Source organism: Oncorhynchus clarkii, chromosome 10 (assembly GCF_045791955.1).
Source record: "Oncorhynchus clarkii lewisi isolate Uvic-CL-2024 chromosome 10, UVic_Ocla_1.0, whole genome shotgun sequence".
Classification (NCBI taxonomy): domain Eukaryota; kingdom Metazoa; phylum Chordata; class Actinopteri; order Salmoniformes; family Salmonidae; genus Oncorhynchus; species Oncorhynchus clarkii.
In genome coordinates, this window is record NC_092156.1 from 72,148,976 (window position 1) to 72,166,489 (window position 17,514).

A 17,514-nucleotide genomic window follows, 5' to 3' on the forward strand; every position below is an offset into this window, starting at 1 on the left:
AACAGTTGTATTGAACTACAGTGCTAAAATAATCTATATTGTCAAATTTGAGCTTGTCCTTTCAGAGGGACTCTTATTTAGAAAAAATATATATATATATTTTTATAATTTTTTATTTTATAATTTTGTTTATTTAGAAAAAAAATAATATGCTGTTGTGATGCCAACATATTATCCTGCTGCTAGCAAAACGGTAATATAGGCGTTTAACTTTGAATATTTGTAGTGTGCTGCGAGGTACAAAATGCACAGAAATATAGAGAGAAGGATTATATTACGTTCTTTCCACCAGGGGGCGACAAACGCCAGTTAATATTCCAGAATAGAGCACCACAGAATTTTTGGCTCCCTTTGCCAAGAGGTCAATTTGGAAATCAGAGAAGACAGGCTATGTGCCCACAGCCCACAAAATGAGGTGGAAACTGAGATGCACTTCCTAACCTCCTGCCAAATGTATGACCAGTTAATTCATACTGTATGTTGTAGTCTGTCCAAGAGGGGAATCACACAGACTGATCTCAGTTAATTCATACTGTATGTTGTAGTCTGTCCAAGAGGGGAATAACACAGACTGATCTCAGTTAATTCATACTGTATGTTGTAGTCTGTCCAAGAGGGGAATCACACAGACTGATCTCAGTTAATTCATACTGTATGTTGTAGTCTGTCCAAGAGGGGAATCACACAAGACTGATCTCAGTTAATTCATACTGTATGTTGTAGTCTGTCCAAGAGGGGAATCACACAAGACTGACAGCCTGTAATTTTATTAAAAACATTCAGTTGATTACATGGCAGTTTAGAGAGCAACATCAAAACAATAATCTACTTCATAATCAATATCATAACATTTATAATCAATAACATCATTATCTATATACTACTAACAACAAAATAGCACTAATCTACATCATAATCAATATCATAACGTTTATAATCAATAACATCATGAGAGGTAAACAACAACAAACCCCTTTATTAAAAAATGTTTAAAAATACAAAGAATGAACAGATGATTATAATAATACCTGGACTAATAATGGAGACACTTCAAGATAAAGAATCTAAGAGACACTAAATAAGATAAAGAATCTAAGAGACACTAAATAAGATAAAGAATCTAAGAGACACGAAATAAGATAAAGAATCTAAGAGACACTAAATAAGATAAAGAATCTAAGAGACACTAAATAAGATAAAGAATCTAAGAGACACTAAATAAGATAAAGAATCTAAGAGACACTAAATAAGATAAAGAATCTAAGAGACACTAAATAAGATAAAGAATCTAAGAGACACTAAATAAGATAAAGAATCTAAGAGACACTAAATAAGATAAAGAATCTAAGAGACACTAAATAAGATAAAGAATCTAAGAGACACTAAATAAGATAAAGAATCTAAGAGACTAAATAAGATAAAGAATCTAAGAGACACTAAATAAGATAAAGAATCTAAGAGACACAAAATAAGATAAAGAATCTAAGAGACACTAAATAAGATAAAGAATCTAAGAGACACTAAATAAGATAAAGAATCTAAGAGACTAAATAAGATATAGAATGTAAGAGACACTAAATAAGATAAAGAATCTAAGAGACACTAAATAAGATAAAGAATCTAAGAGACACTAAATAAGATAAAGAATCTAAGAGACACTAAATAAGATACAGAATGTAAGAGACACTAAATAAGATAAAGAATCTAAGAGACACTAAATAAGATAAAGAATCTAAGAGACACTAAATAAGATAAAGAATCTAAGAGACACTAAATAAGATAAAGACATGAAGACGGAGTCAAAAAGAAATACATTCTGGAAACAAAACAGACGTAATTGAGCTTTCCTCTAAAAATTATTAAAACCCCATGTTACCCCAAACTCCATGTTACCCCAAAATCCCATGTTACCCCAAAACCCATGTTACCCCAAACCCCCATGTTACCCCAAACTCCATGTTACCCCAAACCCCATGTTACCCCAAACCCCATGTTACCCCAAACCCCCATGTTACCCCAAACTCCATGTTACCCCAAAATCCCATGTTACCCCAAAACCCATGTTACCCCAAACCCCATGTTACCCCAAACCCCCATGTTACCCCAAACTCCATGTTACCCCAAACCCCATGTTACCCCAAACCCCATGTTACCCCAAACCCCATGTTACCCCAAACCCCCATGTTACCCCAAACTCCATGTTACCCCAAACCCCATGTTACCCCAAACCCCATGTTACCCCAAACCCCATGTTACCCCAAACCCCCATGTTACCCCAAACCCCCATGTTACCCAAAACCCCATGTTACCAAAAAACCCCATGTTACCTCAAAACCCCATGTTACACAAAACCCCATGTTACCAGAACCCCATGTTACCCAAAACCCCATGTTACCCAAAACCCCATGTTACCCAAAAACCCCATGTTACCAGAACCCCATGTTACCCAGAACCCCATGTTACCCAAAACCTTATGTTACCCAAAAAACCCATGTTACCAGAACCCCATGTTACCCAGAACCCCATGTTACCCAAAACCCCATGTTACCCAAAACCCCATGTTACCAAAACCCCATGTTACCCAAACCCCCATCTTATCCAAAACCCCATTATACCCAAAACCCCATGTTACCCAGAACCTCATGTTACCCAGAACGCCATGTTACCCCATGATACCAAAACCCATGTTACCAAAACCAATGTTAACCCATACCCCAATTTACCCAATCCCCATGTTACCCAAAATCCCATGTTTTTCTGCTGGTTTGTCACCACATTTTAAACATCAGTCCACTGCTGACCATCGATTTAAAACACAAAACTGACCTAAGATCAGCATGTAGGGTCAGCTTCATTCTACTCCTACTCCGTCCCCTGGGCTGCTCTCTCCTCTCCCGGTCCAGCTTCAGCTCTGGAGCTCAGAGAGACCATTTCCATGGCATTGACATAAAGATCCATGTTGCTCACCCTGTTCACTCTCTTCTGCCTCTTGGTGGGCTAGGGAGACACAGCACCAACAGTCAGACATATCTCCATTCTCTCTCCCTCCCTCTCCCCCTCACCCTCTCCCTCTAGTTTAAATGACTTGTAACGTCTGAGTAAATGTCTTTACCTTGTAGTACAGGTAGGAGGTGGTGATGGATGTCAGTAGGATCAGCAGCACTACAACGTGTCTGATGATGAAGGCTGGCAGAGGAGAGGCTGCAAACAGAAACACCTTTGATGAGGGGACTGATCATCATCACATAGATCTGTGGGAAATCTGTCAATGACAAAGTTATAAGTCTGGTTCATGTTCACTTACCTGTGATGGTGAGGGAGAGGAGCTCACTCTCAGAGGAGAAGTTATGAGAGAAAACATAATTGTCATAAACACAGCTGTAGTTCCCTTGGTGGGAGTCATCTGCAGCAGGGAAGAGGAAGGCAGCAGAGTGATTGACAGCTAGCTGGGTCTGGGTTCTGTTGGAGCCGTTGAACGTGAGGAGGAAGGAGCCTCCTGGGTACTGTGGCTGAGTGGAGCAGGTGATGGTGAAGCTGTAGCCCCTGAACACCTCGGGCCCCTGGTGGCCCCTGGAGACCCCTCCCATTGAGTCAGTCAGGAAGATATCAGGCTGGACCAGGAGATCTGTAACAATAAAAGAGAACAAGAAAAACCTCTTCAACTAGTTTCCTATAGATATGACAATAACATCAGCATGTAACAGTGCCAGCCACCCTCCCTCACAGGGCAACATGAGTAGTGGGCCTACAGTCACTGAGACAACATATGTTGATATCAGGCTTAAGCAGGACATCTGGAACAAGAGGAGAGAAAAAGAAAACGTAGCTCCTCAACTACTGTCCTCATTTAGATATGACAATAACATGACATGTGACAGTGGTAGTGAGTAGAGACGTTCACTGAGATAACACTCAAACACAAAAGCATTCTGGGATATTTAAGTTGTATTTGATTCCTACTTGACTGGGTGATCTATTTAGTAAAGCAGACTGACAAGTTAAACAGTCATCATGAGAGGTGCAGAGGAAGTTGTATGAATGAAGGAAATCAGTTTAATGTAATTATAATATGTTGTTATTACCTGAGCAGATCACTGTGAGTCCAGGAAGTAGATCATCTGATCTTCCACACTCCCTCAGTGAAGACTCAGGACCATAACAGAAAACTCCAAACCCTCTATTGGTGTTTCCAGGTAGTGCTGAAACAGTGGAGCCACAACCCAGCTGTCTACACACTACTGCAGCTACATTCTCCTGGTTCCAGTCTTCAGTTCCCACAATCCTCCACTCTCCCTGGTCGTACCACTCCACTCCACCAGCACAGCGACTGCCTCCTCCCACCAGCCTCACATCATCAGGCTCTGAGAAAAGAAAAGAGAGAGACAGTAATCGTACTATTTTCTCACTAAAACACACCTATATTGTCTCTCATATTCTTCACTCCAGGTGAGAAACAATGTTGATTGAGTGACAAACTGTTTCTTACCTGAGCAGGTGAGTCCAACAGCATTACCAGGTAGGCAGGTGTTGTGTTTTCTGTCTGAGGTGTCACAGTCCAGGAGACGGGACTCTTTGCCTTTACACTGGAACTCTTTATCCCAGGTCTGACCCTCACCTCCTCCATAGAGACCCCCCTGTAGAGCTGCAGGAGCCCCACAGCCAACATCCCTACAGACTACCTCTGCATCCTGCCGGTCAAAGTCAGCTTCACACACTGAGGCCCAGGACTTATTGGACTTCACCTCCACTCTCCCAGAGCAGAGACCAGCTCCATCCACAAGCCGCACAGACTCTGGAGAAAAAGAGTTGGTTGAACATTCAATCAGTTTTGTTGATGACACTGTCAAGGACTAAACACAAATATGTTGGATAAAAGATAGTAGTTTGCTATGTTTGATACTGTAAGAGGTAGAAATGGGTTCTTAGTCACTCAGGATCGGGTTGGGAATAATGCAGGCAGGAGACAGGAATAAGTTCACTTCACTTTATAGAAAATAAATAGCTGGACATCCATCAGGCAGCTTCACTTCAGTACCATCTGAACTACAATGATCTGCCCATGAACATCTCCAATAAACCAATATGACAAACACAAATATAATGTTTAAATACATCTGACATCTCTCCCTCTATTTAAATGAAATAAAAACACATAAAACATGATACATGATAATATTGTATAATGTATAAATAAATCTCTCAATATGACCAGTCTCTTACCTGAACAGGTCACATGATGATAATATCCACCATCACAGACACCACGTTCACCTATGATGTCACACTGTCTAATAGAAGACTCATTTCCATAGCAACTACTATATAGTGTGACTCCTCTTCTTCCATCTTCAAACAGAGGTCCTCTAGATTCAGCTACAGGATTCCCACAACTCAGGTCTCTACACACAACATTAACATCTTTCATGTCCCACAACCTAGAACATAGACCTGACCACTCTCCTTCATTGAAGACTTCCACTGTCCCAGAACAGGAAGTGGTTCCATTCACCAGTCTGACTGAGAGTTCAGCTGTAAACAGCAGAGAGGAAAACACAGTGGTGAGGACAGATGATGACAGTAATTATGTTATTCTAACAGCAGTAATGCTTTGTGGTTGACAAGTATTAGTAGTTCCATAAAACACTACTTGTTATTGGGGTAGTGGTTTGTATGGACACATGAATTTCTCCATGTGGGATAATAAAGTTGACTAATATTGAACTGCTATAATCACTGTAGATTTATACTCTACCTACCTGGTGGACTGACGCTTTGAGCCTGGAGATCTGAGGAGAAAGAGAGAGACAGAGGAGAAAGAGAGAGAAAGAGACAGAGAGAGAGAGAGAAACAAAGGAGGAAGAGAGGAGTCAGAGGAAGAGAGAGACAGAGGTTAAATGAACATCAACATGACCTTTCATGATGTGATTGGGAAGACAGGCTTATTGTTGGTATGGTGCAACAACACCCATGTGTACATACACTATATATACAAAAGTATGTAGACACCCCTTCAAATTAGTGGATACTATTTCAACCACACCCCTTCCTGCCAGATGCATAAAATCAAGCACTCAGCCATGCAATCTCCATAGACAAACATTGGCAGTAAAATGGCCTTAATGAAGAGCTCAGTGACTTTCAACATGGCAACATCATAGGATGCCACCCTTCCAAGTCAGATGGTCAAATGTCTCCCCTGATAGATTTGCCCCGGTTAGCTGTAAGTGCTGTTATTGTGAAGTGGAAACGTCTAGGAGCAACACCGGCTTTCCTCTGTTGCAACACTCACTAACGAGTTTCAAAACTGCCTCTGGAAGCAACGCCAGCACAAGAACTGTTCATTGGGAGCTTCATGAAATGGGTTTCCATGGCCGACCAGCCTCACACAAGCCTTAGATACCCATGGGAAACGCCAAGCGTCAGTTGGAGTGGTGTAAAGATCGCCGACATTGGACTCCGGAGCTTTGACCACATGTTCTCTGGAGTGATGAATCATGCTTCACCATCTGGCAGTCTGACAGACAAATCTGGGTTTGGCTAATGCCACGAGAAAACTACCTGCCCAAATGCGTAGTGCCAACTGTAAAGTTTGGTGGAGGACGAATCATGGTTTGGGGATGTTTTTCATGGTTCTTAACGCGACAGCAAACAATTTGATAAAAAATATATATTTTTAGTACTCACACATTAATCATATCCTGTTTTCAGGTCATGTGTTGTTTTAAGCCAGCAGTAAAAACACACTGACAGGACAGTTCCTCTTATGGCCACTAGGTGGTAATCTGGTGTCACAGACGCAGGACTGTAGACCAGAAAGAAGCATTGTCCCAATTATCTCTCCTTTCTCCTAATGTGTGCACTTGGTCCCTTCACTGAAATGACTGGTATACTAAATATGGTAGAAACACATAATTGAACCGCTCTCCTTGAAGTTCTTGATGATCTGATAAATGATTTATTTAGGTGCAATCTTACTGGCAGCAATATCTTGCCTCTTTTTCTGCAAAGCAACGATGACGGCACGTGTTTCCTTTTAGGTAAGCATGGTTGACAGAGGAAGAACAATGATTCCAAGCACCACCCTCCTTTTGAAGCTTCCAGTCTGTTATTTGAACTCAATCAGCATGACAGAGTGATCTCCAGCCTTGTCCTCATCAAGACACACCTGTGTTAACGAGAGAATCACTGACATGATGTCAGCTGGTCCTTTTGTGGCAGGGCTGAAATGCAGTGGAAATGTTGTTTTGGGATTCATTTGCATGGCAAAGAGGGAATTTAATTAATTGGAAAGCATCTGGTCACGCTTCATAACATTCTGGAGTATATGCAAATTGCCATCATACAAACTGAGGCAGCAGACTTTGTGAAAATTCATATTTGTGTCATTCTCAAAACTTTTTTTAGTTAATTACATATACATGATTAGCTCAATCAGGTGATATTAATTACGGATAAATTATTTTATAGAATAGCATGTCATAGCAATTATTCCGGCATAGCCAAAGACACGAACACACACACACACACACACACACACACACACACACACACACACACACACACACACACACACACACACACACACACACACACACACACACTTTTACATTGACAATTTACTTATTCTGCTCTGTTCTTCATGTACATATCTACCTCAATTATCTATCCTGATGTCTAGTCACTTTACCCTGCCTTCATGTACATATCTACCTCAAATACCTTATTATTATCTATCCTGATGCCTAGTCACTTTACCCTGCCTTCATGTACATATCTACCTCAATTATCTATCCTGATGTCTAGTCACTTTACCCTTCCTTCATGTACATATCTACCTCAAATACCTTATTATTCTTTATCCTGATGTCTAGTCACTTTACCCTGCCTTCATGTACATATCTACCTCAAATACCTTATTATTCTTTATCCTGATGTCTAGTCACTTTACCCTGCCTTCATGTACACGTGCATTCAGACCCTTTGTCTTACAGCCTTATTCTAAAATTAATTATATCAAGCTACACACAATACCCCACAATGACAAACAAAATTGTATTTAGATTTTTTTGCAAATTTATTAGAAGTAAAAAACAGAAATGTCTTATTGACATAAGTATTCAGACCGTTTGCTATGAGACTCGAAATTGAGCTCAGAAATTGAGCTCAGATGCATCTTGTTTCCATTGATCATCCATGATTTGGAAAGGCACACACCTGTCTATATAAGGTCCCACAGTTCACAGTGCATGTCAGAGTAAAAATCAAGCCATGAGGTTGAAGGAACTGTCCGTAGAACTCTGAGAAAGGATTGTGTTGAGACACGGATCTGGGGAAGGGAACCAAAAAATGTCTGCAGCATTGAAAAGTCCCCATTTAAGTGACTCCATCATTGTTAAATGGAAGAAGTGTGCAACCACCAAGACTCTTCCTAGAGCTGGCCGCCCGGCCAAACTGAGCAATCGGGGGAGAAGGGCATTGGTCAGTGAGATGACCAAGAACCCGATCGTCACCCTGACAGAGCTCCAGTGTTCCTCTGTGGAGATGTGAGAACCTTCCAGAAGGACAATCATCTTTGCAGCACTCCACCAATTAGGTCATTATGGTAGAGTGGCCAGATGGAAGCCACACCTCAGAATCAACACAGGTAGACCTCATAGTGGCCTGATGGATGGTCATCGAAAACAGGTTCATAAGGCATTGATAACACACATAGGCTTCAGGTTGAATTTAGGGGAGCAGGCAATGTATTCCAATGGGGAGAGAAGTCATTGCAAACTGTTTGATGTAAACACCCTGTTTTCACTGTTAAGGGTTAATTCCACACGGTCACGGTTAGGCTTGCACAGATCGGGAAGACCTTAGGAACGTTCCTGAGGTTGACTTGTGCTTCTAACCCTAACGTTTCTACCACTGCCACCCAAAAGCACCTGAAATTTAGGCCAGGCTTCATTTTGGGCCTTCTTATTTGCATGGTCGCTGCGGTCAGACTGAGTGAGCTATGGTCAAATGGGGCGTCTCATTGAACTCGGCCTAGAGACTATGGTGATGCCATTTGTTTCCCTTTCTATGATGATTTAAGCCTCTCCATTTGGGCATTTCAGCACTATTTGATGGTAAAGTTCACATTTCCCCTTTGGGATATGAAGGTGACAATAACATTTTCATGTTGATATCTGTAGAGGCACATGTGACCCTGAATACATGGCAAAAGGAATTTTGAAAATGGCCTGCACAAAGGCAGAGTTAGAGGATAACCTGTACACCCATGTTATCCTTAGGGATAAACTTGGATGTGTCAGGCTACATAAACCGGTGCACGCAGCCAGAATAACTCTGTGGCTAGTCCACCCCAACCTCCCCCCGATAAGCCCATTGAAAACGGCGTGTCTCTGTGTAACCCAGATGCCACAATATGTCCAAAACATCATTAAATCCCTACTAGTCAGGCTTCATTCCGGGCCTGTTATTTGCACGGTCGCTACGGTCAGACAGAGCGAGCTACGGTCAAATGGGGCATCTCCATGAACTTGGCACGGCCTAAAGACTACGGTGATGCCATTTTCCAAAACTTTTAGTGTTGACTTCAGTCTGTAATTTTGATGATGGTTGTTCACTGTTTAAACTTATTGCAAATGTACAAAAGTCAGCCAGCAAGTCAGCGTCCATCAGTCAATAAGATATCATTCTGACACCAAACTGATACAAACTGACACTAATCCCAGGCGGTTTCAATGCACCTAGTCCTGTGACTCTGGGGCATTTGTAAATGTTGTCATTTTTGCGATGGTCAAAATGAATTGAAGTCATTGCAAATGTGCGAGGCTGGTTCTCGGGCCCGAGAACCTTCTAGAGCCACATAACTCACCGTGCACGATCGACTTAAGCTCTAGAACATGCATTTAAAGTTTCAGAGCTCTAGGTCTGATGGTTCTTTGTGGTTTGAATGCAGGAAACTATTGCAGGCTCTGTCTGTCTGTCAGCCCCACACTGTGTCACTTCCCATTGACTGTGTGTGATTTCAGAAAATCACAGAAAGTCACAGAAATTACGTAGAGCTCCGAAACCCGCCTTAACGGATTAGTCTGAACAGGCCGCAACAGGATCTGTCACTTTTTTAAAGAAAGAAAATACAGTTCTTTAACCATAATCAATTGTACATTGTGTGATATCTCGTAAATTACGATAGATAAATGGCTTGTTGTCTTTTTCCTAACACCATTGGGTCATGTACTTTGACGTGAAGCGGTCAAATGAGCGCTGTTTTTTTTACCTTTAATCCCAGAAAATGGGCCATAACTCAAAAAGCGATGAGGCCTCGACGCCATCTTGTTTCTGGGCTCATAGCCCAATTGGCCAAACCCGTGCATACCGAGTTTAATCTTCAAAGTCTTTACCATTTAGGAGAAATGGCCATGTCAAATTGGTGATGTTTTGTACATTTGCAATAAGCAGCCAGTCTCCATCTGGTGGAATTTTCCAGAACAGCGGAACTCGTGGACGTCCAGTAAGGGACAGTACATTTGCAACATGGTCATCCTCATTGATCATATGGCAAATGCTGAAAAGTGCCCTTCATGTTGGAAAGGAAGCATTCTGTGAATACTGAAGCATTGCATCAACAAGGTGGCTCTGATAATATTGAAACATTGTATAAACGAACAAGGCGGCCCGGAGAAACTGAAACACTTTGTATCAACAAGACAACTCACATTGCAACATAGTAGCCAACACGGAGGCAGCACACATTTTTTTTCTCCCCCGGGCCAGCTTGTCTGTCTGATATTATTGTGTTGAATATGCAGTAACTGGGTTACATTATACTCTAAAAACAGCCCTACATCCACACTATAGCTAAATAATTTAGCAATATTTAATGACGTTATGCCAGCATTATTGATCTGGTCATCTGTTAATTCAGGAAGGTGGACAAGCAACACTGATGGAGTGAGAGGTAGAAATACATTATACCAGAGGTAGGTAGACTACAGGTAGGGATTAGGATGCAGACAGAGCAACACTGATGGAGTGAGAGGTGGAAATGCATTATACCAGAGGTAGGTAGACTACAGGTAGGGATTAGGATGACAGAGGATGATGATGTAGGCCCAGAGCAAGACGTTTATTTTGGGCTTGCTACAGAAGGGTATATCAAACCACTGATACAGTACTGGACTACTAGGGGGGGAAATGGTTTTCCAAAAAGTAAAGAAAAACTTTTTTGTATTTTTCTGGGTCACTGCAGCACCCTCATCACACCTATTTCCCTCCGCTATAATCTGTCCCCTCCCCTCCTCTCTCTCTCCACTACTCTCTCCTCTGTCCCCTTCCCTCCTCTCTCCACTACTCTTTCCTCTGTCCCCTTCCCTCCTCTCTCTCTCCACTACTCTTTCCTCTGTCCCCTCCCCTCCTCTCTCTCTCCACTACTCTCTCCTCTGTCCCCTTCCCTCCTCTCTCTCTCCACTACTCTCTCCTCTGTCCCCTCCCCTCCTCTCTCTCTCAACTACTCTCTCCTCTGGCCCCTTCCCTCCTCTCTCTCTCCACTACTCTCTCCTCTGCCCTCCTCTCCTCTCTCTCTCCACTACTCTCTCCTCTGCCCTCCCCACCCCTCCTTTCACTCTCTCGTTCTCTCTCTCTTCCTGACATATAGCATCAGGCCTGTTGAGCTTGACTCAGGTCACAGACCTCTGCCATCGACAATCCCCCTTCTCCTGCTCTAACATAAGACCAATATTAAATATAATATATACTCTCCTTCATTTACATAGAGACAGATACAATCAATCATTGACACACTGAATATACAACAGTCAGATGCATGACACCATCACAACTTAACTGACATTAGTGCCTGTCCCCAGATGGACAGTTAGACTACAGTAAAGTACATTTACAGGTGATCACATCATTGTCCTGCTTTGAGACACATTTTTACTGTCTGCTTCCAGTTGTATGTTATTTTACTAACCCTGCAAATTATAATATATCTTACAATATCAAAACATATCTCAGTAACTGTCACAAGTGTATAGCAGTATAAGAGCATCCTACCTGTGCTCCACAACAGGGTCATCAGTAACACTGCAGGTATCATATCTCTCTCTAACTGGGGCTCCACTGAGCGAAACAAGTCTACTGTCATAAGGAGAGGACTGAAGAGTGTGAAATATTGCTAGGCTATATGACTTCTATATCATTACTTCCTTACTTATATGATGTGACAAACCTTTAAGCAGATAAGATCATTTAAACACACCTACCTACAGGAAACACTGACTTTTGAAAAACTCCACAGGAAACTGCTGACAGAGCAGCAAAGTTACACATAGTGTGTCCTATAATATCACCTCTAACTTTCTACTGCTTGAGTTCACCTCTTATAGAATATTGGCTTAATGTTCCAGCACCTAAATAGAAACAGTACCAGCACCCAAAATGAGTACTGATGAGGTCTCATGTCAGAACAGGAGAAGGGGGGATGTGGTGTTGAAGCTAGAGGTCTGTTACCCAAGTCAACTCAACAGGCCTGATGCTATATGTCAGGGTCAGGTTGGGCTGGACCAAGAGAGGAAAATGATACTGGTTATGATGACATCACTGGTGAGAAGTCAGTGATACAAATATATTCAGTTGATTTAAATGTCAGTTTTTCTCTCCCTCCTCCCCTGTCTCCTTCTACCAACTCAGTCTGTCAATAAGTCCTATATCTCTCTCTCATCTCTCTCTCCCTCCTCCCCTGTCTCCTTCTACCAACCCAGTCTGTCAATAAGTCATATCTCTCTCTCATCTCTCTCCCTCCTCCCCTGTCTCCTTCTACCAACTCAGTCTGTCAATAAGTCCTATCTCTCTCTCGCTCATCTCTCTCTCCCTCCTCCCCTGTCTCCTTCTACCAACTCAGTCTGTCAATAAGTCATATCTCTCTCTCTCCCTCCTCCCCTGTCTCCTTCTACCAACTCAGTCTGTCAATAAGTCATATCTCTCTCTCTCATCTCTCTCTCCCTCCTCCCCTGTCTCCTTCTACCAACTCAGTCTGTCAATAAGTCATATCTCTCTCTCATCTTTCTCTCCCTCCTCCCCTGTCTCCTTCTACCAACTCAGTCTGTCAATAAGTCATATCTCTCTCTCTCTCATCTCTCTCTCCCTCCTCCCCTGTCTCCTTCTACCAACCCAGTCTGTCAATAAGTCATATCTCTCTCTCTCATCTCTCTCTCCCTCCTCCCCTGTCTCCTTCTACCAACTCAGTCTGTCAATAAGTCATATCTCTCTCTCTCATCTCTCTCTCCCTCCTCCCCTGTCTCCTTCTACCAACTCAGTCTGTCAATAAGTCATATCTCTCTCTCTCATCTCTCTCTCCCTCCTCCCCTGTCTCCTTCTACCAACTCAGTCTGTCAGTAAGTCCTATCTCTCTCTCCCTCCTCCCCTGTCTCCTTCTACCAACCCAGTCTGTCAGTAAGAACTAAACTCAGCAAAAAAAGAAACGTCCTCTCACTGTCAACTGCGTTAATTTTCAGCAAGCTTAACATGCGTAAATATTTGTATGAACATAGCAAGATTCAACAACTGAGACATGAACTGAACAAGTTCCACAGACATGTGACTAACAGAAATTGAAAAATGTGTCCCTGAACAAAGGGGAGGGGGTCAAAATCAAAAGTAACAGTGAGTATCTGGTGTGGCCACCAGCTGCATTAAGTAATGCAGTGCATCTCCTCCTCAAAGACTGCACCATATTTGCTAGTTCTTGCTTTGAGACGTTACCCCACTCTTCCACAAAGGCACCTGCAAGTTCCCAGACATTTCAGTTCCCAGACATGCCCTAGCCCTCAACCTCCGATCCAACAGCTCCCAGACGTGCTCAATGGGATTGAGATCCGGGCTCTTCGTTGGCCATGGCAGAACACTGATATTCCTGACTTGCAGGAAATCACGCACAGAACGAGCAGTATGGCTGGTGGCATTGTCATACTGGATGGTCATGTCAGGATGAACCTGCAGGAAGGGTACCACATGAGGGAGGAGGATGGCTTCCCTGTAACGCACAGCATTTAGATTGCCAGCAATGACAACAAGCTCAGTCCGATGATGCTGTGCCACACCGCCCCAGACCATGACGGACCCTCCACCTCCAATCGATCCCGCTCCAGAGTACAGGCCTCGGTGTAATGCTCATTCCTTCCTCAACCCTGGTGAGACAAAACCGCGACTCATCAGTGAAGAGCACTTTTGCCAGTCCTGTCTGGTCCAGCGACGGTGGGTTTGTGCCCATAGGTGACGGTGTTGCCAGTGATGTCTGGTGAGGACCTGCGTTACAACAGGCCTACAAGCCCTCAGTCCAGCCTCTCTCAGCCTATTGCGGACAGTCTGAGCACTGATGGAGGGATTGTGCATTCCTGGTGTATATCGGGCAGTTGCTGTTGCCATCCTGTACCTGTCCCGTAGGTGTGATGTTTGGATGTACCGATCCTGTGCAGATGTTGTTACACATGGTCTGCCACTGCGAGGATCATCAGCTGTCCATCCTGTCTCCTTGTAGAGTTGTCTTAGGCGTTTCACAGTACGGACATTGCAATTTATTGCCCTAGCCACATCTGCAGTTTTCATGCCTCCATGCAGTATGCCTGAGCAGGGACCCTGGGCATCTTTCTTTTGGTGTTTTTCAGAGTCAGTAGAAAGGCCTCTTTAGTGTCCTAAGTTTTCATAACAGTGACCTTAACTGCCTACCATCTGTAAGCTGTTAGTGTCTTAACAACCGTTACACAGGTGCATGTTCATTAATTGTTTATGGTTCACTGAACAAGCATGAAAAACAGTGTTAAACCCTTTACAATGAAGATATGTGTAGTTATTTGGATTTTTACGAATTATCTTTGAAAGACAGGGTCCTGAAAAAGGGACATTTCTTTTTTTGCTGAGTTTCTCTCATCTCTCTTCCTCCTCCCTTGTCTCCTTCTCTCAACCCAGTCTGTCAGTAAGTCCTCTCTCTCTCTCTCTCTCTCTCTCTCTCTCTCTCTCTCTCTCTCTCTCTCTCTCTCTCTCTCTCTCTCTCTCTCTCTCTCTCTCTCTCTCTCTCTCTCTCTCTCTCTCTCTCTCTCTCTCTCTCTCTCTCTCTCTCTCTCTCTCTCTCTCTCTCTCTCTCTCTCACCTACCTACAGGAAACACTGACATTAGAACAACTCCACAGGAAACTGCTGACAGAGCAGCAACGTTTCACATAGTGTCCTATAATATCACCTCTAACTTTCTACTGCTTGAGTTCACCTCTTATAGAATATTGACTTAATGTTCCAGCACCTAAATAGAAACAGTACCAGCACCCAAAATGAGTACTGATGAGGTCTCATGTTAGAGCAGGAGAAGGGGGGATGTGGTGTAGAAGCTAGAGGTCTGTTACCCAAGTCAACTCAACAGGCCTGATGCTATATGTCAGGGTCAGGCTGGGCTGGGCCAAGAGAGGAAAATGTTACTGGTTATGATGACATCACTGGTGAGAAGTCAGTGATGAAAATATATTCAGCTGATTTAAATGTCAGTCTATCTCTCCCTCCTCCCCTGTCTCCTTCTACCAACTCAGTCTGTCAATAAGTCATATCTCTCTCTCATCTCTCTCTCCCTCCTCCCCTGTCTCCTTCTACCAACTCAGTCTGTCAATAAGTCCTATCTATCTCTCTCTCTCATCTCTCCCTCCTCCCCTGTCTCCTTCTACCAACTCAGTCTGTCAATAAGTAATATCTCTCTCTCATCTCTCTCTCCCTCCTCCCCTGTCACCTTCTACCAACTCAGTCTGTCAATAAGTCATATCTCTCTCTCATCTCTCTTTCCCTCCTCCCCTGTCTCCTTCTACCAACTCAGTCTGTCAATAAGTCCTATCTCTCTCTCTCATCTCTCTCTCCCTCCTCCCCTGTCACCTTCTACCAACTCAGTCTGTCAATAAGTCATATCTCTCTCTCATCTCTCTTTCCCTCCTCCCCTGTCTCCTTCTACCAACTCAGTCTGTCAATAAGTCCTATCTCTCTCTCTCATCTCTCTCTCCTCCCCTGTCTCTTTCTACCAACCCAGTCTGTCAATAAGTCCTATCTCTCTCTCATCTCTCTCTCCTCCCCTGTCTCTTTCTACCAACCCAGTCTGTCAGTAAGAACTAAACTCAGCAAAAAAAGAAACGTCCTCTCACTGTCAACTGCCTTTATTTTCAGCAAGCTTAACATGCGTAAATATTTGTATGAACATAGCAAGATTCAACAACTGAGACATAAACTGAACAAGTTCCACAGACATGTGACTAACAGAAATTGAAAAATGTGTCCCTGAACATAGGGGGGAGGGGGTCAAAATCAAAAGTAACAGGCAGTATCTGGTGTGGCCACCAGCTGCATTAAGTACTGAGTGTATCTCCTCCTCATGGACTGCACCAGATTTGCCAGTTATTGCTGTGGGATGTTACCCCACTCTTCCACCAAGGCAAGTTCCCAGACATTTCTGGGGAGAATGGCCCTAGCCCTCACCCTCCGATCCAACAGGTCCCAGACGTGCCCTAGCCCTCACCCTCCTATCCAACAGGTCCCAGACGTGCCCTAGCCCTCACCCTCCGATCCAACAGGTCCCAGACGTGCCCTAAATCAAATCAAATTTATTTATATAGCCCTTCGTACATCAGCTGATATCTCAAAGTGCTGTACAGAAACCCAGCCTAAAACCCCAAACAGCAAGCAATGCAGGTGTAGAAGCACGGTGGCTAGGAAAAACTAGCCCTAGCCCTCACCCTCCGATCCAACAGGTCCCAGACGTGCCCTAGCCCTCACCCTCCGATCCAACAGGTCCCAGACGTGCCCTAGCCCTCACCCTCTGATCCAACAGGTCCCAGACGTGCCCTAGCCCTCACCCTCCGATCCAACAGGTCCCAGACGTGCCCTAGCCCTCACCCTCCGATCCAACAGGTCCCAGACGTGCCCTAGCCCTCACCCTCCGATCCAACAGGTCCCAGACGTGCCCTAGCCCTCACCCTCTGATCCAACAGGTCCCAGACGTGCCCTAGCCCTCACCCTCCGATCCAACAGGTCCCAGACGTGCCCTAGCCCTCACCCTCCGATCCAACAGGTCCCAGACGTGCCCTAGCCCTCACCCTCCGATCCAACAGGTCCCAGACGTGCCCTAGCCCTCACCCTCCGATCCAACAGGTCCCAGACGTGCCCTAGCCCTCACCCTCCGATCCAACAGGTCCCAGACGTGCCCTAGCCCTCACCCTCCTATCCAACAGGTCCCAGACGTGCTCAATGGGACTGAGATCCTGGCTCTTCGCTGACCATGGCAAAACACTGGTATTCCTGTCTTGCAGGAAATCATACACAGAATGAGCAGTATGGCTGGTGGCATTGTCAGCTTGTTGTTGTTGTCATTGTCATGGTTGTTCCTGTTGGGTTGCAACTTCCCCAGCTTGTTGTTGTTGTTGTTGTCATTGTCATGGTTGTCCTGTTGGGTAGCAACTTCACCAGCGTGTTGTTGTTGTTGTCATGGTTGTTCCTG

General features: G+C 43.9%; 1 protein-coding gene across 1 annotated transcript in view; it reads right to left on the reverse strand.

Annotated features, from left to right (window-relative positions):
* The window catches only part of LOC139419329 (scavenger receptor cysteine-rich type 1 protein M130-like), a 53,268-nt gene that overhangs the window by 35,439 nt on the left and 315 nt on the right, over positions 1–17,514 (reverse strand). The window contains 10 exon segments of the mRNA XM_071169273.1: positions 2,867–2,890; positions 2,893–2,997; positions 3,113–3,201; positions 3,305–3,403; positions 4,083–4,361; positions 4,487–4,792; positions 5,221–5,271; positions 5,449–5,529; positions 5,757–5,786; positions 17,337–17,460. Of these exon segments, the coding sequence (XP_071025374.1) occupies positions 2,867–2,890; positions 2,893–2,997; positions 3,113–3,201; positions 3,305–3,403; positions 4,083–4,361; positions 4,487–4,792; positions 5,221–5,271; positions 5,449–5,529; positions 5,757–5,786; positions 17,337–17,460 (1,188 nt within the window).